Below are 24,158 nucleotides of genomic sequence, written 5' to 3'. Positions count from 1 at the left end.
GAGTGCTAACCACTTGGCCACTATACTACCTACCTAACACTAAGTGGATTAAAAACTGGATGATTCTGTCTTTTACAGATGTGGTTTGCCAGTCAATCTGATCCGCACTCACACATAGCAGGCTAGTACGGGGGATTACATCTGTCTATATAGACCGGTATAATGGCTTATTTGTGCATACTATTAGTAATGACCGATCGATCTCTCCCACACCAGAACAGATATCCTAATTTCTGTAGGGGAGAAGTACGAGACTCTGGAACTTTTTCAGATACACAACAGTATTACACAATAAATCAGAAATCAACCCCCGTCCAAACAAACGTTTCCTCTTGGCATGTCCTGCAAGATTGTAGTCAATAGTTGAGGCCATCTTGAAGCAATAATTGAAAAATGAGGATGATTAGCGATGGCTCTGAAAAACGAGGAATTCATCTTGGAGTTCTAAAAACCTAGATTGCATGTTTTCCAACATAACATTTTTATATCCATTATAGACAACGCACACAATATATATATATATATATATATATATATATATATATATATATATATATATATATATATATATATATACACACACACACACACACACACACACACATACACAAAATGTTTGCTTTTGGGTTTAATATCTACTGTATATAATATATATATATACACATACGGATATTAAACCTAAAAGCAAACATTTATTATATTGCAGCTTACCAATTCTTAGATGTGATGGCTGCATTCCTTTTCTTTTTGTAAGGTGACCACCATACCTGGATTCAAAATTCCGCCGATGCAGACCAGAACAATTTGGATCCATATATGAGCAGGTTGGTTGTACAGACGTTGACTTCTGTACAACCAGCCTGTTGGGTTTTTCTCAAACAAATAGTGCAGCTGGCTAGAGCTGCACGATTAATTGTTAAAAACCGTTACCGCGATTTTTTCCCCTTGCGATCCTGACAAAAGTATTTCCCGATTCTTTCTATGCAGAGAATTCTCTCTGCTCTCCTAAACCCGACAGCTGTCAAAAGAAAAAAAAAAAAAAAACGGGCAGTCTGCCAAGAATCACAACATTGTTTAGCAGTGGAACTTAAGTTTAATTGTAACAATTTGTTCTTTAGATCAAAGGAATACACTTTGGTGTGTAAATGAGGGAAGTTTAACCACTTAAACCGGAGGTCCACACAAAAATGGAACTTGCGCTTTTTGGAACCCTCCCCCACTCCGGTGTCACATTTGGCACGATTCAGGGGGCAGGAGGGAGCAGATACCTGTCTAATACAGGTATCTTGCTCCCACGTCCAGACATAGTTACCCTGGCCACCCGCGGGTATTTACGCCACTTCCCGTCCCCCCCTTCTGGGAGACACACAGGTTCCAGGAGACAGCAGGGACCAGTGGGGTCGCGCATGCGCAGTAGGGAACCAGGAAGTGAAGCTGCAAGGCTTCACTTCCCGATTCCCTTACCGAGAGCCCAGGGACAGATCAGCTTCAAGTGCCAACATGGCAGGCGCCCTGGACAGGTAAGTGTCCATATTTTCAAAGTCAGCAGTTGCAGTATTTGTAGCTGCTGACTTTTAAAAAGAAAAAAAACAAAAAAACAGCAGAATTCAACTTTAAACACTAAACTAAAAAAATAAAAAAAAATATATAAATATAAAATGTTTGAGGGTTCTAAGTAATTTTCTAGCAAAAAAAAATAAAAATTTTAACTTGAAACCAACAAATGTCAGAAAAATCTGACATTTGTTGGTTTCAAGTTAAATTTGTTTTTTTTTTTTTGCTAGAAAATTACTTAGAACCCTCAAACATTTTATATTTATATATATTTTTTTTTTTTTTTTTTTTTTTAGCAGAGACCCTAGAGAATAAAATGGTGGTTATTGCAATATTTTTTGTGGCACTGTCTTTCCGCAGCACTTGTTCAAATGCAATTTTTTGGGAAAAAATTACACTTTAATGAATTAAAAAAAAAAATAATTAACCAGTAAAGTTAGCCCAATTTTTTTTGTATAATGTGAAAGATTTTACACTACAAGAATCGCAATCTTTTTATTCTAAGCAAAAAAATTGTGATTCTCATTTTGACCAGAATTGTGCAGCTCTACTGTTGGCTATAGCCAGCGACACTGATCATCCAATTATTGGCAAGCTGCAATATATTGCAATTTTGGGTTTAATACTGCTTTGATATAACATTTATATGACCAGAACACTCCACCATAGGCTGAGAGTGCTGATCGGGAGACATTTTTGGTCATGCTCCTTCGACAGAAGCCCGCTGCCTTCTGTTGGATCGGCCGTAGAACACACAGGCTGGATGTTGGCTGTTTTCTAATGAACTGGCTGATGCCGCCCCACATTCGACCCGTGTGCTGGGCTTTACTCTAACCAAGATGGAAAAAAAACGTATTCCAACACATTTATTTTGTGCCCATCAACACACAGATTAATATACACTCACTGGCCACTTTATTAGGTACACCTGTTCAATTGCTTGGTAACTCAAATTGCTAATCAGCCAATCACATGGCAGCAACTCAATGCACTTAGGCATCCAGATGTGATGAATGGACAACTTGCTGCAGTTCAAACTGAGCATCAGAATGGGGAAGAAAGGGGATTTAAAAAGTGGAGTTCCACCCAAAAGTGGGCGACTGGTACCTTTTTTTGAAATGTCCATGTCACTACTTCCGGAAGACGGCGATGCCCCTCGGAAAATCGCCACCTCCTTCCTCTGCCACCGGGCCAATTAGAAAGCGCAGGGCGCATGCACATTAGGGAACCATCTGAAGCCGAAAGGCTTCACTGCCGGTTTCCCTTAGTGGAGATGGTGGCGGCTGCAGATCCAAAGATCACCTGGGTGCGGACATCGTGGGCGCCCTGGACAAGTGAGCTTCCTTATATTAAAAGTCAGTAGCTACAGTATTTGTAGCTGCTGACTTTACATTTTTTTCCCCAGGCTGAAACTCCTCTTTAAGACCCCTTTCACACTGCGAGCATTTTTCAAAAATAAAAAAATAGTGCCGCTTTACCGCTGACGCCCTAGGCGGCTTGCTGTGAAAGGGGTCTTAGTGACTTTGAACGTGGCGTGGTTGTTGGTGTCAGACGGGCTGGTATGACTATTTCAAAAACTGCTGATCTACTGGGATTTCCACACACAACCCTCTCTCAGGTTTATAGAGAATGGTACGAAAAAGAGAAAATATCCAGTGAGTGGCAGTTGTGTGTCAGAGGTTAGAGGAGAATGGGCAGACCAGCTTGAGATGATAGAAAGGCAACAGTAACTAAAATAACCACTCGTTACAACCAAGGTATACAGAATACCATCTCTGGACACACAACACATTGAATCTTGAAGCAGCAGCAGAAGATCACACCGGGTGCCACTCCTGTCAGCTAAGAACCGGAAACTGAGGCTACAATTTGCACAGGATCAACAAAATTGGGCAATAGAAGATTGGAAAACCTTGCCTGGTCTGACGAGTCTCGATTTCTGCTGCAGCATTCAGATGGTGGGGTCAGAACTTGGTGTAAATATAAAAGCATGGATTCATCCTGCCTTGTATCAATGGTTCAGCCTGGTGATGGTGTAATGGTGTGGGGGGGGGATATTCTCTTGGCACACTTTGGGCCCTTTAGTACCAACTGAGCATTGTTTAACCACTTAAGGACCGCCTCACGCCGATATAAGTCAGCAGAATGGCACAGCTGGGCACAATCACGTACCTGTACGTGACGTCACATGCCAGGCCACGCCCCCCTACAATAAAAAAAAAAAAAAAACACATAACGTCACACATAACCCCTACACTGTCCCCTAGTGGTTAACTCCTTCACTGCCAGTGTCATTTACACAGGGATCAGTGCATTTAAATAGCACTGATTGCTGTATAACATGTATGACAATGGTCCCAAAAATGTGTCAAAAATGTCCGATATGTCCGCCATAATGTCGCAGTCACGATAAAAATCGCTGATCGCCGCCATTACTAGTAAAAAAAATATATTAATAAAAATGCTATAAAACTATCCCCTATTTAGTAAACATTATAAGCCCTTGTACATACGGTCGGAGATTCCGTCGGAATGTTTCCTATCGGAGCGTTTTGTCGGATATTCCGACTGTGTGTGGTCTGCATCGGACTGTTTCCGTCGGACCAACTTTTCCAACTTGCCGGAAATATTTTCCGACAAAATGCTCCTATCGGACATACTCCGATCATGTGTAGCCTACTCCGACGGACAAAGTGCCACGCATGCTTAGATCAAATTCCTAGACCAAAGCTATTGGCTACTAGCCTGAAGGTAGTCCCGTCGTAACGAAATAATGTCATCACGTTGTGTACAATCGGATTTTCCGACAACTTAGTCCGACCGTGTGTATGCAACATCACTTCCGGACCTCTTCCGGAATTAATCCGTCAGAATGACTTTGACGGATTTGGTCGTCGGAATCTCCGACTGTGTGTACAAGGGCTAACTTTTGCGCAAACCAATCAACAATCACCAATTGTGATTTTTTTTTTCCATAAATATGTAGAAGAATACGTATCGACCTAAACAGAGGGAAAAAAAAAATTTATATATTTTTTGGGGATATTTATTATAGCAAAAAAATATTGAATTTTCTTCAAAATTGTCGCTCTATTTTTGTTTATAGCGCAAAAAATAAAAACCGCAGAGGTGATCAAATACCACCAAAAGAAAGTTCTATTTGTGGGGAAAAAAAGGACGCCAATTTTGTTTGGGAGCCACGTCGCACGACTGCGCAATTGTCAGTTAAAGCGGCGCAGTGCCGAATTGCAAAAAGGGGCCTGGTCAATTGGCTGCAAATTGTCCGGGGCTTAAGTGGTTAAACCCCTCGGCCTACCTGAGTATTGTTGCTGACCATGTCCATCCCTCTAGGACTACAGTGTCCCCATCTTCTGATGGCTCCTTCCAGCAGGATAATGCACCATGTCACAAAGCTCCAATCATCTCACCACTGGACAATGAGGTCCCTGTACTCCAATGGCCTCACTATGGACCAAAATCTCTGAGGAATGCTTCCAACACCTTGTTGAATCGATGCCACCAAGAATAAAGGCAGTTCTGCTGGCAAAAGGGGGTCCAACCACCCGCGACTAGCAAGGGGTACCTAATAAAGTGGCCGGTAAATGTAGGTTTCTGTAGATATGAATGCAACAAAACCAAATGGAAATGTTTTTTAAATGACATTTATCTTTGCCCTTTGTGGGTTTTGTTAATCTCGCTCTGATATTTGCTTATTTCCTTGGCTTGTCTCCAGGCTGAGCGTCGGGTGAGAGGATTCCAATTACTGCCAACAATACAAGAAGTTGTTGTAGAAAGGGCAACTAGCCGGATGTCCGCAGACAAATGCCTTTACTCTCCAGTCATTTTCACATCCCAGCTGTGGGCCTACGAGGCAAAGACTTTGCTTTACACGGCGCCCAAAAGTAGAAAAGTCAGACATATTTGTTACTTGAGATAAACGAGACTTTCCTTTATTTCAATTTTGTCTTTCAAAACCATTTAAATATGTTGTAAACCCTTACATGTACCCCGTGAAGTGACTGGCCTCAGGTGATACACAGGGATGAAACAAATCCTCCTATATAAGTTGTACCTGTTTATCTGCAGTCTTCTTTACATTCAAAGTCCAGAAGTTAGAAAGCTTATCTGAGCTGTCAGAAAAAAGGGGGCAGGGAGCTGAAATCACACACTGCAGAGCTCAGCGAAAAGAGCATTGAGGGCTGATTGGAGGGAAGGGAATGGAAGAGAAGGGACACCCCCCCCCCCCCTTTTTTTTCACATAGCTCACGGGAACAGAGATGAAGCTGTCAATCACAGGCTGTTTTTCTCTTGGTGTCAGGAAAAACTTGTCAGAAGTGACTCATACAATAGCAAAGGAACGAGGCAGAAGATAGAAATTGCACATAGGGCTCTGGATGGATTGAGACAAGTACACACTGTAGATGGTTATGCTTTGTTCACTTGTTGCCCTCCACAGTACATGAACTGCAGTGGGGCAGAAGCTGCAGGCTCGGTATATATATATATATATATATATATATATATATATATATATATATATATATATATATATATATATATATATATATGAGTTAGGAGCACGCTCCTTCTGTGAGGGATACAGCGGATTACTGTTACCTACAGCCAGGTATCATGTGATCGTCAGGATTGGCTCTAGTGATCACATGATAACAATGTAAACAACCTGTCATTAATGGCTTTCCATTCGTGAACAGTTTGCTTACTGCTGTGATCTGTGATTGGCCCACAGCAATCACATGGTACCTGGCTCGCTCATGTGCAGTGGGTGCCCACAGTAAGAATGCCGGCGCCGTGAGCGGAGTGGGGAACGGGGGGGGGGGGGGGGAGGGCGCTTCGTTCCCCCACATCGCTGGACCCTGGGACAGATAAGTGTCCGATTATTAAAAGTCAGCAGCTGCAGTATTTTTTTTTTTTTTAGGGGGCATCCCACTTTAAGGCTGCAAGTGATGGGTAAGAAAAGTTCATATACAACATTTCATATTTACCTGATTATTTTACTACTAAATAAAATAATTGTATAAAGCCAAAATTAAATTCCCTAATAAGCCTCTTTATTGTTTAACATTTTTTTTCTTCCAGTCCACCACCCTACTGAAGATTATTTGATGCCATCCATCCATTTTAGGCCTTTTTGTCTAACTTTTCACGTGCCCGATGTAATGCATACAAATGATGACTTCAAACTGACTGCCAGGCGCACCGAGACACTGCGAGGCTCAAACACTTACACTGCAGAATCGGCTTTGTGAAAAGATCAATGGAATCTTCTATACATTAAAAAAAGGCTTTACTTTCTGCCTCAACAAGCTTCTCCCCATGGTCCATCAAAGGCCCCGTCATATCTGAAGGACAGGTCACTGTCTAGCATTACATTATTCTCAGCTGTTTACACAACGCATCACAGTAACCGCCGTCCGTGAATTCCTCAATACACGCAGTGTCAGATTTTTTTTTTTTTTAACGAGATCCTTATTGTTAAAGTTATGTTGAGAAAACAGAAAAGGGACTTAAAATGAGACCTGTCACACAATATATTGATTGAGGCCAGGCATCCAAAGCGGTCTGCCAGTGCTTTAACCCCTTCATCTATTAATCCTAGGTCCCCTTCAAGGATAAAACACAAGAGAGCGTCTTCATCTAGGTGCAGTAATTTATAAAAAAAAAAAAGAATAAAAAAGACAATAAAAATGCACTCACTAGTTAGAAGTGAATAACGGCTTGATACAAACCCATATAGACCTTCATAGGACCACCATGAGACCTCATCAGGCAAGCTTGATATAAACCCATATAGACCTTCATAGGACCACCATGAGACCTCATCAGGCAAGCTTGATATAAACCCATCTAGACCTTCATACAATCACCATGCACCATAAGAGTTCGGCAGGCAAGCAACGGGCTAAAGCCAAGTTCTTTGTGGAAGTACAGCGGTCAGGTTTCAGGCTGGCTTGATAAAGGGTGGGTCCTATTGCCCTGAAGTATGTAGCCACGCTCCCCCTCCACCGCGGTCATCTTACAACATCCACGAGCCGCTGCTGCCTATATTCCAGCCTGAAGCCTGACAGTTGTACTTCCTCCAAGAACTCTGCTCCAGCCAGCCACTTGCCTGTTGAGCTCTGCAGCCTCACTGTGATCCTATGGAGGTCTATATGGGTTTATATCAAGCCGTGATCCACTTTTAACTAGTGAGTGCATTTTTATTGTCTTTTATTTTTTTTTTAATAAATTGCTACACACACTGCACAAGACACCCTGACAAAATTCAGCTCAAAATGGGCCTGCTGGATACATTACCAGACAACGACTGAATTCTTAAACATACATGGTCCACCCACGTAAATGGATAACCGGAACGGGCACAAGCCCTGCTCACAACACTTCGCATGCACAGCCGCTATACCCCATGCCCATACCTGGCGTAATTGCCTCGGTCACGATTGCCACCCCTTATGACACACATGACGCCAAGCAGGAGCCCCCACACTCAGCCTAAAACTAAGAGGGGAATCCAGAGATGGGTCCCCCCTAGCCCCCGTGTTTCTTCCCTTCCCCATAACCTCCCCATCCCTCCCTTCCCTGTCCACTCCCAATCTCCTTCTCCCTTACCCCCCACATTCCCCTCAGGTACCCCTGTTACATACCCACTTATCCACAAAATCACTTCACACATATCCCAATCTCCCGATTTAGAAGCCAGAGTAGCTATTAAGACATAGCTATTGCCCCCCCAACCATTGTCCAAACTTACCTCCAGATGATCTCACACCACAATCATCCACTTTTCCACTACCCTCTATACAATACCGGCATTAGCAGGCTTCTACCGTTGGTGCGCTAGATACTCCCCCAAGGCAATGCCAAATAGCGAGCAGGAAAAGGTCTAAAAGTTTGTATCAGGACCATATTTCTCCACATGTAATAACTCACGCTGAAGTGATTATATATTCTATGTAACGGAATACTGTTGCTTTACAATTTGTATTTTCTGTTTTTTTTTCCTTTTTTTTTGTTCTTGTTTCTTATTCATTGCATCACCACTATCCATGATTGCTGTAAATGTTTTTATCTCTACTCCCAAATAAAAATCCACTTGGAAAAAAATAAATAAAATTGCTACACAGAGATGGAGGCGCCCCCTTGCGTTTGTTTTATCCTTGAAGGGGACCTAGAATTAATGGACGAAGGTGTTAAAGCACTGGCAGACAGCTTTGGATGCCTGGCCTCAATCAATATATTGTTGTGTGTGACAGGTCTCATTTTAGGTCCTTTCTGTTTTCTCAGCAAAACTTTAACAATGAGGAATCTGACACTGCATGTATTGAGGAATTCAATATTGAGGAGCTTGTAAAGCTTGGATTCATTTATGAGTTTACCAAAAATGTCAATATTGCTGAATATACAGCCTCATGCTACATAACTAAGCTCCACTTTATGCTAAATAACCAAAATTATTAATGTATTTAAAGTAGAAAACTATCTTTAGATATATTTTTACTCCAAAAGCATTTTATTAAAATAAATTTGAGAAAAATCAAAACAAATGTGATTGAAAATAAAAATCACAGATTTTTATCCACCCTGCAATGAATCCAAGCTCTGCAAGCTGAGATAACAACATGCACGGCATTGATGCATTCACACAATAATCACAGTAACCATGAGATAAAACAAAGTTCAGGAATAGTCCTTTATCCCATTGTTTTGCAAATCTATGTACACTACAAACTGTATGATTGAATCGGTTCCGATATCTCTGTTTTACTAACCTGACAGCTTATTATTCTAAATAGGAAACCTTCATTTTGTTTGCAAATATTAAGGATTTTAATTACCAGCAAGAATAAGCGCTTATGTTTAACCACTTCAATACCAGGCACTTAACACCTTCCCGCCCAAGCCAATTTTCAGCTTTCAGCACTGTAGCAATTTTAATGACAATTGCACGGTCATACAACACTGCACCCAAAAATTTTTTTTATCATTTTGTTCCCACAAATAGAGCTTTCTTTTGGTGGTATTTGATCATCTCTGCGATTTTTATTTTTTGTGCAACAAATAAAAGAAAATTCTTTGTTTCTGTAAATTTTTTTTGTAAATAAGTATGTTTTCTTCTTCAATGACATGCACTGATATGGCTGCACTGACGGGCACTGATAAGGCGGTACTGATGAGGTGGCACCAATGAGGTGGTACTGATGAGGTGGTACTGATGAGGTGGTACTGATGAGGTGGTACTGATGAGGTGGCACTGATGGGCACTCATAGGTGACACTGATGGCTATGTATGGGTGGCACTGATAGGTGGCATTGCTGATTTAATTTGTTTCATCATGGTGCCAGTCAGTGCCCATTTGTGGGCACTGACTGGCACAGATTGGACATTCATTTGTACATGTGGATGGCCATGGGTTACATACCAGGCCATCCACATGTTGCCCACTTCTCTGGTGGTCCAGGGGGCTTCCTTGGTGGTCTAGTGTGGGCATCCGAGGGGGGTCTGCGCTGATAAACAATCAGCACAGACTCCCCCCCCCCCGTCAGGATAGCCGCCGATCAGTTCTCCTCTACTCACGTTTGTCAGACAAGTGGGAAAAAGCCGATCAACGGCTTTTCCTGTTTACATCGTGATCAACCGTGATTGGACATGGCTGATCACATGGTAAAGAGCCTCCACCAGAGGTTCTTTACCGGAATCGGTGAGATCGCTGCAATGCGTACCCCCATATGAATCCTGAAGGACGGCATATGACGCCCAGTCAGGATAACTGACCCCCTTCCCGGATGTCAATTTGCTATTGATCAGGCGGGAAGTGGTTAAAGAGCACCTGTAATTTCAGATCCATCATGGCAGTGCCTATTAGTGGGCATCCACTCACCTGCTGCTGCCACGTCCCTCACCTTGTTGCGTCACCGCCGCATCATCAGCTGTCCCATTAAAGTGAATGGGACTGTCGGTGAGTCAACAGCGGGTCAGAGGGGGAGCCACTGTGGGACAGAGATGACAGTTGCTTATTATGATTTAAATCAAATCCCCCCTGAGCACAAGGGACACATCCTACTGACTGTAAGTTAAGCGGAGCTCCACCCAAAAGGGGAAGTCCCGCTTTACAATTCCGTTCCCCACTCCTCTTGAACAATTGCCACTTTTGAGAAGCGGGGGGGGGGGGGGGGCAGATACCCGATTTTGACAGATACCTACTGCTCACCTTCCACATGCACAGTGGGCACCTGTGAAGCCACAAACTATCACAGCCAGGTGCCCATAGTGAAGATGCTGGCTCCGGGGACTGAAGACAGCGGGCGAAACCGGCTGGGGTGAGAACACCGCTGGATCGTGTAATAGGCGAGTGGCTGCTTTTTAAAAGTCAGCAGCAATGTTTTTGTAGCTGGTGACTTATTTTTTTCATAGGAGACGGGAACTCCTCTTTATGTTCCTTGTGCAGATTTTTTCTGTTTTTAATTTCAACTGCACTTAAGTTTTATACAGTAGGAAATTATATACAAATTATTTACTTTACCTATATCTGTACTTCACATCAAATACTGTTGAGTCTTCATCTTCAAAATTGTCCTCGTTTAGAGGGGCCATTTCCACGCGCTCAGCGGGTGTTGTTATGATGTCATATTTCCGAGTTTTCCGTATCCTTTTACCAGACCTGGGAAGAAATAAGTAAAAAGCTCAGACAGTGCCAATACAAAAGCATATGATATAAAATGGATATAAACGGATTTATTATGAACTGGTAAACAAGTAAAGACGTAAACAAATACATACTCAACTAATTGTTTAGCTTTTGTATTATAGTAAACAGCTGAAATTACAAGTCTATGGTAGACAATTGTCTTTTGATAAATTTCCCCACTTTGCCAAGTGCATCCAACTAGGATAAATACTTAAACGTGTTACTAAACCCACAACTGTCCCCAATCCATCTGCTGATGGAACAGAGCCTTGGAGGCACTCTGCACATGCTCAGTTTGGCATGTATTGCTAGAGTTTTTTTTTTATTTTTTATTGGGAGGGTGCATATGATCAGCACAGGGCCAATCAGCACTGTCCAGACGGAAAGTCAGGGATCATGCAGCCTCACAGGAAAAATCAGGGGGAAATGAAAACTCCTCCTACAAGCTTTAACCAGACACTGATAGAAGTCCAAGACTGCTATATACTGCTGATGAGAAAATGTGAACTTCCTCTTTAACTCGCTAATTGGTTGAATCAGCTTGCTGCCCTTCTCAGAGGGTGCCACGATCCAACAGCCCCAGGTACCTCACTCTAGTTGACCGCTTGTTATACTCGCCTACACAGAATCCCTTTTTTTTTTCTACACCCAGGCAAGTGCGCCGATGCCAAGCATTTGCACAAGTATCAGCACTCCTGCAAATGCTCCTGATACCAAAACTGATACTTTGCGGTGTGATTTGCATCAATACATTATGAATGGCCGCAAACTGAACTGAAAAGAATTGCATGCAATTTGAAAAGCAATGTTGTGTTTCCTGTCCGAATCGCATGCCCCTACTGCTCTTGTGCATGTGCATAGAAAAGGTATTTATTAAAAATATTACAACTCACACTACATATCTGGCCAAATGCAAAACCTGCTTAGGTGTCCGACCCCCCGGATGATGGCAAATCACGGTCGCTGGAGGTGCTCACAGGGCTGGAGCAGTTGTAGAGGTGGTCTTCCCCCAAGCTGACATCACTTTCGCCCTATACCCACAAAGTCCTGGGACCCTGTGGGTATAGGGCAGAAGTGTTGCCAGCTTGTGGGTAGACTGCCTCTTCATCTTCTCCAGCCCTGTGACCACCTCCAGAGGCCGTGATTTGCCATCATCGGCGGGACACCTAAGCAAATTTTGCATTTGGCCAGATATGTACTGTGAGTTCTAATATTTTTAATAAACTGCCCACTAGTTGGCATGTTTCCCTTTCTAAACACACACACACACACACACACACACACACACACGAGCAGTGGGAGAAATCACATGTGATTTGGACAGAAATCGCACCGCATTCCTGTTCATATCACATGCAATTCTTTGCAGTGTGATTTGTGCCAATTTTTGTTGTATTGATGCAAACTGTACCGCAAAGTATCGGTACTTGGGATCAGTGAGTACTTGACCAAAGGTATCGGTACTTGCCGATAAAATTTTGGTATTGGTGCAACTATACAGACAAGACAATTGAACAACTACCTGTAACTGTAGAAGCCTACTGCTTTTTCACCCATCTGATTAACGTCGATGTCAACGCATGCAAAACCAGGGTTGCCAACCTCCCGCAGCATTTTTTTACTGACAAAACATGGAAAATTTACTGGCGGAGCACATTATTTACTAGCAGCCTGAGAAATGACAGAACTCCTATTGAAAACTAATACAGTGAATATTTAAACAGTATAAACATGATATGGAAACACTGACAATAACTATAACAAAGTAATTTGCTTGATTTACACTAGGGCTGAAACAACTAATCGATTATGAAGCTAATCAATTACTATTTTCATAATCGATTAATCGGCCAGTAACATAATGGGGTTAAAAAAAAATTAGCCCTTTATAGTACAAAAATATAATCACTACTGTAAATATTACTCTCACAGTTCTATGGGGAAAAAAAGAACCCCTTCCAGTAGTGATTATTTGCTTTTTTGTACTATAAAGGGCTCATTTTAGTCTTTTTAACCCCATTATGTTACTAAACCTCTTAAGCCTGGTTCACATCTATATGTTTAATGATGCTTTTTGCAGAAACGCACTACAGTTCATTTACACAGTTTTCTATGGGACACGTTCATATCTGTGCTTTTTTTTTTCAGCCGCTGCATATTTGGAAAGGGTCAGGGACTTTAACGCAAAGCGGTGCTTTTTTTGGTTCAATATACTTCAATGGAGAAGCTGCAGAAAAGAATGTGATGCATTTTTGCAGAAATTTGTGTTTTTTAATCTGCCCAAAAAATAAATGCAAAAAATGCAAATTGCAGTAAAATCACGTGTGCAAAAATCAAAAAAGGACAGCAAAAAGCACTGCAGAAACAGATCAAAAGCAAAAACTGCACAGGTGTGTACCGAGCCTTATTCTGGCCTCACAGATCAATTTTCAGGTGAGAATATTCAGACGAAAAATCTTCGTACGTTCGCTGAATGAAAGAATTTTGTTCGAAATTTTCACTTTATTTCGGAACAAAAACCACATACACTGTCTGAAAATTCCTTTGACCAAGAAGTTTTCTATTTCCAAATGTTCCCGTCACTGTGGTTGAAAATGAACGTCAATTTGACCCACTTTTTTTTTTTTTTTAAGAATATTAACTGATTAATCGAAACAATAATCGGCCAACTAATCGATTATGAAAATAATCGTTACTGGCAGCCCTAATGTACACTTAAAAAGTCGACACAGCGTGAAATTATCAACCCCCAATATTTACTGGCAGTTGTAAAAAAAAAAAAAATCACTGATTTTTACAAACTGTAAGAAAATCTACTGGCGGTTGGCAACCCTGATGCCATTCCTTATTAAATGGCCCTATTAATGCATACAACTGTTTCATTCTCAGTGATCTTTTTGGAATTGTTCTATATATACCTTTACTGGAAAATCATTTTGAAAACCAAATAAGATAAATCGAATGAAAAAATTGTATGATGGGACTTTAGCATTTTAACATCATCTGCAATTGGATGTGAAAATATGAATTCCCATTTTAGTACATTTATAAAGCTGGCAAATAAATGGTGTATTATAATAATAATAAAAAAAAATCTTGTATACAAAAATGTTTTTTACGAGTCTGCAAAAACCTAATTTAGACAGATTGTTCCATTTTAGGAAAACATCCAGCCCCTTCCTGAAAAAAAAATAAAAAAAATTCCTCATTTAGAAAATGCAGACAGTGAAGTCTTTAAGAAGAAATGACAAGAATGTCCCATTGTCTTAAACTTAAAGGCAATTTATTCATTAGTTATCAAATAAAAATTACAATTTCGGGAAAGGGAAACGTGAAATCAAAGAAGGTCTGACAAGGCAACAGTAAAAATCAGGGGCAAATAAATAACGAAAATGAGAGTCACTAAATAGTGATGATTAGATTTTCACCGGCCGTGTCATCAGGAATCCAAAACAGGATGAAGGTGCGTCCCAGAATCTCTAACAATGGACTTTTCCGGTGTTTAATCTTTTAATTGGTCCCTTGTGGACATATGGACAGAGAGTGGCAACGCAAATGCCTCATATACACATTAACCACTTCAGCCCCAGAAGATTTTACCCCCTTCCTGACCAGAGCACTTTTTGAGATTCGGTACTGCGTCGCTTTAACTGACAATTGCGCGGTCGTGCGACGTGGCTCCCAAAACAAAATTGACATCCTTTTTTTCCCACAAATAGAGCTTTCGTTTGGTGGTATTTGATCACCTCTGCGGTTTTTATTTTTTGCGCTATAAACAAAAAAAAAAGCGACAATTTTGAAACAAACGCATTATTTTTTACTTTTTGCTATAATAAATATCCCCCCAAAAATATATAAAAAAAACATTTTTTTTCCCTCAGTTTAGGCCGATATGTATTCTACATATTTTTGGTTAAAAAACAACAACAACAAAATAATAAAAAAAAAAAAAAAATCGCAATGAACGATTGATTGGTTTGCACAAAAGTTATAGCGTCAACAAAATAGGGCATAGTTTTATGGCATTTTAAATAATTTTTTTTTTTTGCGGCGATCAGCGATTTTTATCATGACTGCGACATTATGGCGGACACATAGGACAATTTTGACCCATTTTTGGGACCACTGGCATTAATACCGCGGTCAGTGCTATAAAATTGCATTGATCGCTGTAAAAATGACACTGGCAGTGAAGGGGTTAACCACTAGGGGGCGGGGAGGGGTTAAGTGTATCCTAGGGGAGTGTTTCTAACTGTCTGGCGCAGCCTTTCTCAACCTTTTCAACACGGAGGAACCCTTGAAATAGTTCTCCGGTCTCGAGGAACCCCTGCTAAAAATGAGAACTCTACAACTCATGATACATTAGTGTGATGGTCAGTGGGAAGAATTACCCCCTTACAGATAGCTAAAAAGATTAATGGTGTCAGTGGGGACTTATCTGAGAGGTAGACATTGCCCAATGATGAAGGAACCCCTAGCAACCTCTGGAGGAACCCTAGTTGAGAATCACTGGTCTGGGGGGGATGGGCTGTGTGTGACATCACACTGATCGCTGCTCCCAATGACCGAGAGCAGACGATCAGTGTGCTGTCACTAGGCAGAAAGGTGAGATGCTGTGTTTACATCGGCATCTCCCCATTCTTGGGCTCTGTGACACGATCGCGGGTATCCTCACGGCGATCGAGTCCGTGGGGCCCACGGGCATGGAGCTTGCAGCAGGCAAAAAAAAAAATATATTATATTATATTATATATAGATACACACACATACACACACATATTTTTTTTTAGCAGAGATCCTAGAGAGTAAAATGGCAGTTTTTTGCAATATTTTATGTCACACTGTATTTGCGTTGTGGTCTTTCAAATGCAATTTTTGGAAAAAATACACTTTAATGAATAAAAAAAAAAAATAAAAAATAAAAAAAAACCTAAACAGTAAAGTTATCCCAATTGTTTTGTATAATGTGATAGATGTTATGGAGCAATAATCATGAGAAAAATGTCATTCTAAGCAAAAAAAATTTAAATAAATCACAATCCTCATTTTGGACAGAATCATGCAGCTCTAGCTACAACTTTTGTGCAAACCAATCAATATACGTATATTAGGATTTCCCCCCCCCCCCAAAAAAAAAATATGTAGCAGAATACATATTGGCCTAAATTTATGAAGAAATTTAAATTACATTTTTTTTTTTTAATGGATCGGTTTTATAGCAGCAAGTAAAAAAAAAATATTTTTTTAATCAAAATCGGCCTTTTTATTGTTTATAGCGCAACAATCCCCCCCCCAAAAAAAAAAAACAAAAAAAACAAACAAACACGGAGGTGATCAAATTCCACCAAAAGAAAGTTCTATTTGTGGTGGGGGGTGGGAGAAGGACATACCCGATATACTAGAGGTCGACTGATATGGGTTTTTCTCTGGCCGATGCCGATATTTAGAAAATCGGGTCGATTTTCTCTGGCCGATGGCCGATATATGATGCCAATTTTTGCGGCCGATATTTTAAGCTGATTTCTCTTTTTTGGCAGGTGGCACTGGTTGCCACTGGCGATTGCCACTGACTGGCACTGATTGGAACTGGCAGGTGGCACTGGTTGGCACAGCTTTGCACTGGCAGGTGGCACTGACAGGTTTCACACTGAGCAGATTTGTCAGTTTCAGTCATGTAACTGAATGCAGAGACCAGCTGTCAGAATTCAGCGTGATGTTGGGGTGGGCGGAACCCTGCAGCTATCAAACACCAGCCAATGATTGGGCTGCTAAAGGAAGTGGGCGGGGCCGCATACACGTAGTGGCCCTCTCAGATCCCATCGGCTGGTGTTTGATATCTAGGTCCCGCCCACCCCGGACATCACGCTGAATTCTGACAGCTCCCCTCTCTGCATTCAGTTGCAAATCAGTAAGGATGTAATCGGCCAATTTTTGCACAAAAAAGCGGCCGATATCGATTTATCGGTCAACCTCTATAATATACTCGAGTATAAGTTGTGTTTTTCAGCATTTTTAGGCTTAAAAAAAAAAAAAAAACCTCGCCTTATACTCGAGTGAGGGTCTAGAGTGAGGGTCTTGTGTGAGGGTGCAGCCTCATTGTGCCCATCTGCAGCTGTACCTTTGATAACTAAAAGAGCAGATGTCTCCCACTGTCATGCAGTCTGCTCGGTGGCCGTCCATTGTAACAAAGCCCCGCCTCCTCCTCCTCGTCCAGATGGGCACAGTGAGCCTGCAGATGGGCACAGATGGGCACAGTGAGCCTGCAGATGGGCACAGTGAGCTTGCAAATGGGCACAGTGAGCTTGCAAATGGGCACAAAGAGGCTGCAGATGGGCACAGAGAGGCTGCAGATGGGCAATGTTTACCCAGAAGCTGCTGCATTTCTCACCCTAGGCTTATACTCGAGTTTTCCCAGTTTTTTGTGGTAAAATTAGGTGCCTTGGCTTATATGCGGGGTTGGCCTATACAGAACATTTTATTTAGGTCCAACCATGCAATTGTTAAAGTAACGCTGTGCCATATCGCAAAAATGGCCTGGTCACGAAGGGGGGTAAATCTTCGGGAGGTCAAGTGGTTAAAATTTTCTAAAGTCTATAAGTAGAGAGTCCTAAATTCATACCATGTAAGGATTTTCTTGCCATAAACATTTCTAAAAATGTACTAGTTCTCAGGTTTCTCTAATAATCAAGTTTTCCGGAACAGAATTTTTTTTTCTATTTTTGAAAAAGCTCACCTAATTGGGGACAGATCTAATAAATCTGCAGGATTCTCCAGGATTGTGGGCAGGCTTATCAGTCCCAGCACACAGGAAGGATGTAGTTAACGCTCTGCACCGGGGGGCTCGGTATCTCCGTCTTGTGGAAATTAGGTCATAAAAACGCCAGACCATTTAGGCAAAAATCAAATGCGCTTAAAACCAGCATTAAGTAGTCACACAGCGTGTGTAAATCAGCCATATAAAAATGTTCCCTTGGGCAACAGATTAAATATTGTCCTGTTCGTGACAATCTGTTCATTAGCTCCATCCATCTCTGCAGACCAAGAATACGGCAGAGGATGTCAAGTTTCCAAGATTTTTATCAGGAACACCGGAAAGCCTATTTGCCGACAGATTCAAAGGACGTTCGTGTTCTTCCTCTGCTAACCGCCCAACAAAACAGACATGATCATTGTACCTACTGCATGACATATGGAAATGAGCAACCTTTTCTAGGAAACCCAACGCTTTTATATGTTAACCACTTCAGCCCTGGAAGGTTTTACTCCCCTTATGACCAGGCCATTTTTTGGCATCACATGCCTGACGAAGGGTCCTGCTCAACTCCGAAACGTTGCACCTTCTTGTGTTATGATCATGCAATAAATTAAACCATTTGGACACCAATTTGTGCTGATCCTCGGTGTGCTGGCAAATATCTACGTTGACTTGAACCAGTATCCAGATGGTTGTTGCTGCAGCACCTTTAGAGCTTATACCAGGAACATGTGCGATGGGAATATCAAGTATTACTCTCTCTCCTCATTGGCGCATTGACTTTGATTGGCAGCAGCAGGTGCCAATGGTGTCCACCGCATTGTCTCAGCCAATCACCACTCAGCCTCAGCCTGTCAGCAGCAGCTTCGCTGTGAAGGCAGGTGCAAGGTACACAGCTGGACAATGGAAGCCTAAGTCTATTGGTTACACCACTTCCCATTCATGCACAGCCGTTGTCGGCTGTGTCCTCTGCAGAGGTTCCGCCATTCGAGACCGGACCAGAGGGGCTTTAAAAAAAAAAAAAAAAAAAAAAGTATAACGATTTCTTCTTTACAGGGCTAGATAGGTTAGTGTTAGATCCAGCTGGTGCTAAAAAAAGCAGCAATTTTAGTGTTAGGCTGGACTTCCACTTTAAGCTAAAAAACCTTCTGCCTTTAGAACCACTTTAAGGCTGGGTTCACCGCATCCAGTTCGCAATAGCAGAAGATTTTGACCGGTTCTCTATGGAGCTGGTTCACATATCTCCGTTGCGTATTTATCGGTGTATAACACGCACATTGATTTTAAGAGGGGAGTTTCAGGGAAAAAATCATTATTTTAAATAAGGAACTTTGAAGCAAAATAAGGGTCAGCACCCATCTGCAGTCTCACCATTGCCATCAATACAGCCTGATCAATGCCCATCTGCTGCAGACTCGCCGTTGCCATCAATGCAGCCTGATCAATGCCCATCTGCAGACTCGCCGTTGCCATCAATGCAGCCTGATCAATGCCCATCTGCAGCCTCGCCGTTGCCACCAGTGCCGCAGCCTCACCGTTGCCACCAGTGCCGCAGCCTCACCGTTGCCACCAGTGCCGCAGCCTCACCGTTGCCACCAGTGCCGCAGCCTCACCGTTGCCACCAGTGCCGCAGCCTCACCGTTGCCACCAGTGCAGCAGCCTCACCGTTGCCACCAGTGCAGCAGCCTCACCGTTGCCACCAGTGCAGCAGCCTCACCGTTGCCACCAGTGCAGCAGCCTCACCGTTGCCACCAGTGCAGCAGCCTCACCGTTGCCACCAGTGCAGCAGCCTCACCGTTGCCACCAGTGCAGCCTGATCGGTGCCCATCTGCAGGCTAGATGGGAAAGGGAGGGGGGCGGGATGAGCACTGACAGATTACATACAGTGAAAATCTCCTATGACAGACAGAACAGTGGTCCAATGGTGGCCCAGAAGACGGGACTTCCTATTACAGAGGAAACAGGAGATTCCCACCGTATGTAATCTGACGGCCCCCTCCCTGTCCCCTCCGAGACACCTAAAAGTATTGGTGTATAACACACACACGCCATTTGCACCTGATTTTCAGGGTGAAAAAGTGCATGTTATATGCCAATAAATACAGTATACATTCAAAAACCGGGGGGGGGGGGTCTTCAGTTTAACACCTAGTTGTATAGTTGGTGGAACTCCGCTTTAAGTGTAGAAATGGCTGTAGCAGCGCATTTCATTCAACAATGTATCTTTGACTTCAGACAAGATATTCTGCTGCACTCCTTTGATTAATGTCTTCCGCCTCGAGCAGAATTATATAATATGTTCCAGTTTATTTTTACATCCTGAACATGTTTCAGTTTACATATATAGTTCACCCCTACGATTAGCTATTCCCATCAGCAAGAGTTGAATCCTAGTTTGCCATTTCACAAGTGCCATCCCCGCTGTGTACTTTTCACTGGAGGGTGTTTTTGCTGAATTTCGAGTCATGTGCGGCGTTTCACGGTAATCCGCAAAGCATCATGTGGTCGTGTAAACATCGGAAGAGCAGAAAAACAGAGGAAGCCTACTGACTGATCCTTTTGTGCCGTATTGGCCTTGAACTTATTTTTGGATTTCAATGAATAAATATGTTTTGCCGATTCGCACTGCAGAAGAGACTCCGCTTCCATTTATATACTTCTTCAAAAATATCCCTATGATATTCTAGGCGAAAAAAACGATTTATAGAAAGTGACAGAGCAATTCACACAGCTGGGGATGGAAGGACAGGAAATAGATGAAGATCATCACAACTTTTTATATCGCGAAGAGGGAATTTCATTCTATGTGTTTCACTGCAAATCACGGCGCTGTGCGGAACAAGCGGAGTCTGCCTTTTGTGTCTTCTAATAACAAGCCGTATTAACCACTCGACCTTCGCAAAATTTAACCCCCTTCATGACCAGGCCATTTTTTGTGATACGGCACTGCGTTACTTTAACTGACAATTGCGCGTTTGTGCGACGCTGTATTCAAATAAAAAAAAGTCCTTTTTTGCGCTATAAATATAAAAAAAGAGCAACAATTTTGGAAAAAAATATATTTTTTAATGTCTGCTAGAGCTGCACGTCTCCAGCTAAAATGAGAATCGCCATTTTTTTTTTTGCTTAGAATAAGACCCCATTCACATTGGGGTCACAGTCGCATTAGTGCTAAAGCGCGGCTTTCTCGTTAGCGCTGTTTAAGCTGCGGTTTTCAGCTGCTAGCAGGTTCCTTTTAACCCGAAATAGGGGGGTTAAAAGCGTCGATCTGACTTGCTTACATAGGCAAACCACCACTCTGCCTCTCTGCTGGAGGATCGGCAGACATGAAGTCCATGGTACCCACCATTGTGCTCCTGCTGTTTATGATCAGCGGAAGTGAGCAGGCGGCTGCACGCATGCATCCCCCCTACCCGAAAGAGCTAAATCACGTATAGTATATATCTATATATATATTAGAGCTGCACGATTAATCATCAAGAATCGTTATCACGATCTTGACTAAAGTGTTTCCCAATTCTTTCTATGCAAAGAATTCTCTTTGCTCTTCTGAAACCACAGCCTTCAAAAGAAATGTGGGAAATCTGCCAAGAATCACAACATTCTTAAGTATAAACATTGTAACAGTTTATCAATGGAATAGTCTTTGTGTAAGTGAAAAAAGTTTAACCACTTAAAGTGGTTGTAAACCCTTACAACCAACTTTGACCTACAGGTAAGCCTAGATTAAGGCTTACCTGTAGGTCCAAGAAATATCTCCTACACGGTTTAGGAGATATTTGCTGAAAGACAGGCACCGATGTCTACGGCGCATGCGCCGTAGACAGCGGCGCGCAGGCGCACTGAGTTTACCGCGGTCAATGGCAATATGCCGTGAGTGGTTGCTCCCATGCGCATGCGCGGGAGTGACGTAATCGCGGCTTCGCCGAATGACAGCGGCGGAGCTGTGAGACCCAACGAGAAGACGGATGCTCCGGACTACAGGGGACAGCGGTGACTTCACTGCGATTCATAGTTTCATAGTTAGTAAGGTTGAATAAAGACACCAATCCATCCAGTTCAACCTGAGTGAGTGTCTACAATTGTCCCTGTACATTGCACATTCACATTCACATTGGTCCCTACCCTCAAAGAGCCTACAATCCAAGGTCCCCATTCATATACTAGGGCCAATTTTGGACAGAAGCCAATTAACCTACCTGCATGTCTTTGGATTCATAGTAGTCCATTATGCTTTACCTTTGCAGGGAATGAAAGAGGAAGTAAACCCATCAGGGTTTACTTCCTCTTTAAACACTAAACCTTTTTGTGATGTTTGTTGGTTTCAAGTTAAAATATTTTTTTATGGTAGAAAATTACCATCATATGACGGCCTCCCTGGAAATTCACATCCGAGCTGAGGACGTCATTGGGCCGTGGCACGGATGCCAGGAGGAGAAATAGAAATATATATATATATATATATATATATATATATATATATATATATATATATATATATATATATATATATATATATATATATATATATATGCAGCCGTTTTTCTTAGTTTCCGTTTTAACATTTTGCAAATAAATAAGCTTTCGTTATAAATTTAGGCCAAAATGTATTTTGATACATTTCTGTGGAAATTTTCAAGGGGTGTGAATACTTTTTCAAGGCATCGGAAGTAGTTATTTAGGAAACAAAATTATATTTTCAACACGTAGGAGACGAATGTCAGAATTGACCCGGGCTGGAAGGTGTTAATGGAGGTATATATGGAATACTTGTTGTATAAACCTTGTTTGAGCCACACAAAAAAACAGTCACACAGTAATTCTTATAGCTGTTAAAAATACACAAAGTAAACCTGTAAGTGGCAGCAGCAGCAGCTGTGTATTTTGGATAAACATTGGCTTATCACGATTGCTCATTGATCAATGCCTAATGTTCCGAAATGCTAAAAATAGGGTCGGAGTCATTGAGCGTTGCCACATCAATATGGATAGCACATGCTGGTGAGAAAAAGGTGTAAATGGGATTTGAGGTCACACAATGTGCCCCCCAGATGACCGTACAGTGATCGTGTGCGGGGGGATTTCTTATTTCGTTAGCTCTCTACCCTGAAAATTCAATTGATTTGTAGCAGTGCCATGTAATTGCCTCCTGCAAACAGCCTACACACGCCAGCTGCCCAGAACACTAAGCATATAATCTTATTTGTGTCTTCGGCTTTAACCAATGCATTCTGCCTCTGTCGGCCTGTTGCCTTTATGTAGAAAGTCTGACTCGGCTGGTTTGTGTGTTGCTGGAATGAAGCGCCATTTCTCCGACAAGACACAGGATCTGGATGAACACATCATCATTCATTAGAAAACACACAACTGTCTCCAGCATATATTATCTTTGTAGGCAAAAAAAAAAAAAATCACATGGGTTGCAGAGAATGCTGCTGTTCCAAATCAATGTTTAATTCCCACCGGAATTCACCTGAAGATATATGGTTAGATATTGAGTGATGAGTCAGTTCTGGGATTTCTGTGAAGCTGAAGCACGCTACATTAAAAACGGTCTGAACACTGAGGAGCAGATATTCAGAGGTCATAGACAACTCCCACAGCTCCAGCATATTAGGGGCTCTATGCTGCTAAGGTTATTTTAGTGATTTTTTTATACCATAAACATATGGAAAGCCTTGCATTGTTTTTAAAAGGCTAGGTTTTCCCCTATTCGTATGCTAATGAACTTGTTGGACTGGTTTATTAAGCTGAGGACACAAGAAGTGATGTAAGCAGGAAGTAGAAGGAGGGAAAAGAACCTAAACACAGCCATGTGCTGAAAAAAGGAAGGAACAGTTTTGCAGGAATCAGATGCAGTAGCCTGCCTGTGCCCATCATGAAGCCTCACCAGTGCCTGTGTCCATCAGATGCAGCAGCCTGCCTGTGCCCATCATGCAGCCTCACCAGTGCCTGTTGATACAGCCTGCATGTGTCCGGATCAGAGCAGCGATCTCCGAGTGTCTCGAAGCTGAATTTAAATTGCACGGGCCGCCTCCTGTGATCAGGTCGCTCTGATTCAATGTCCTGCCATTGGATCAGTGTGCAGTCCATCACTCATGAGCCCCTGGAACTGTTTCTGAAGCAGCGGGAGGGGACGTCTC

General features: G+C 42.2%; 1 protein-coding gene across 1 annotated transcript in view; it reads right to left on the bottom strand.

Annotated features, from left to right (window-relative positions):
- The window catches only part of FAM174B (family with sequence similarity 174 member B), an 85,236-nt gene that overhangs the window by 22,203 nt on the left and 38,875 nt on the right, over positions 1–24,158 (bottom strand). Inside the window, exon 2 of the mRNA XM_077473831.1 lies at positions 11,097–11,234. Coding sequence (XP_077329957.1) covers positions 11,097–11,234 — 138 coding nt within the window. The remainder of the gene's footprint in view (positions 1–11,096; positions 11,235–24,158) is intronic.

This window comes from Lithobates pipiens, unplaced genomic scaffold, assembly GCF_037356315.1.
Source record: "Lithobates pipiens isolate NorthernLeopardFrog02 unplaced genomic scaffold, aLitPip1_a1.2 Scaffold_8, whole genome shotgun sequence".
Classification (NCBI taxonomy): Eukaryota; Metazoa; Chordata; class Amphibia; order Anura; family Ranidae; genus Lithobates; species Lithobates pipiens.
The sequence above is the reverse complement of the archived record's forward strand: the minus strand, read 5'-3'. Positions and strand labels throughout refer to the sequence as shown.